Source organism: Penaeus monodon, chromosome 29 (genome assembly GCF_015228065.2).
Source record: "Penaeus monodon isolate SGIC_2016 chromosome 29, NSTDA_Pmon_1, whole genome shotgun sequence".
In the NCBI taxonomy this organism is placed as follows: Eukaryota; Metazoa; Arthropoda; class Malacostraca; order Decapoda; family Penaeidae; genus Penaeus; species Penaeus monodon.
This window is the reverse complement of record NC_051414.1, coordinates 1,149,278-1,150,072: the sequence shown is the minus strand read 5'-3', so window position 1 is coordinate 1,150,072 and position 795 is coordinate 1,149,278. Positions and strand designations below refer to the sequence as shown.

The 795-nt window shown below is 34.0% G+C and overlaps 1 protein-coding gene across 1 annotated transcript in view; it reads left to right on the top strand.

The window, feature by feature from the left end:
* The window catches only part of LOC119591881 (monocarboxylate transporter 3-like), a gene marked incomplete in the record, with an annotated part of 53,237 nt that overhangs the window by 51,422 nt on the left and 1,020 nt on the right, over nucleotides 1-795 (top strand). Inside the window, 2 exon segments of the mRNA XM_037940622.1 lie at nucleotides 62-177; nucleotides 404-527. Of these exon segments, the coding sequence (XP_037796550.1) occupies nucleotides 62-177; nucleotides 404-527 (240 nt within the window).

The window sequence follows — 795 nt, the reverse complement described above, 5'->3', positions numbered from 1 at the left end:
TCCAAAGTAGTGGCCACAAACAGTAATTTTCCCATGATGATAATACTGTCAAACTCCTCAGGTTTTGCTGAATTACAAGGTGCTGACGATGGTTCCCAAGCCACTCTTGTCTCTACCATTGGCATCACAAACACCTTGGGCAGAATTATCTGTGGCTGGATTTCAGATCACCCCAAGGTTGGAGATGTTTTAAAGCTTTTTTTATTCAATAAGCTACACTGTTTCACTTTTCAATTTTGTATACTGAATGAAGAATTAAAGTTAAAATACACCTAGATGGAATATAAACCGTTTTTATTTACTAGTGTAGTCTTAATTATGTTTTCACTGATTTCCTGAAAGTACCTGATAGATATATTGTTTCTGGATTATATAGATTTATATAAAATACCTTTTATTTCAGGTTGATGCCTTACATGTCAATAACTTCTCCCTCATGATTGGTGGAGCTGCAACAATGCTCTTGCCATTCATCTCGGATCAGTCCCTCCTCCTAACATATTCCGTGGCCTTTGGTGTTTCATTTGGTGAGTAGAAAGTCAAGAAGTTATTCTATATTGTTTTTTCATTAATGTTTGAGCATGTGTATCTGACAGTACAGTGTATAAAAAGATTCCAAAACATCACTTGTACAAAAAAATATTTTAGTGTATATAAGACTAATTTAAACCTTCTTCAGTGCAATGGGCTTTAAAACAAAGGGACTTTTTATAATTAACTTTATAGATTGTGAAAAAATGCAATGCTGTTGTTCTCAGGGATGCTGTAATAAGATTATCTGACAACTGATTATCT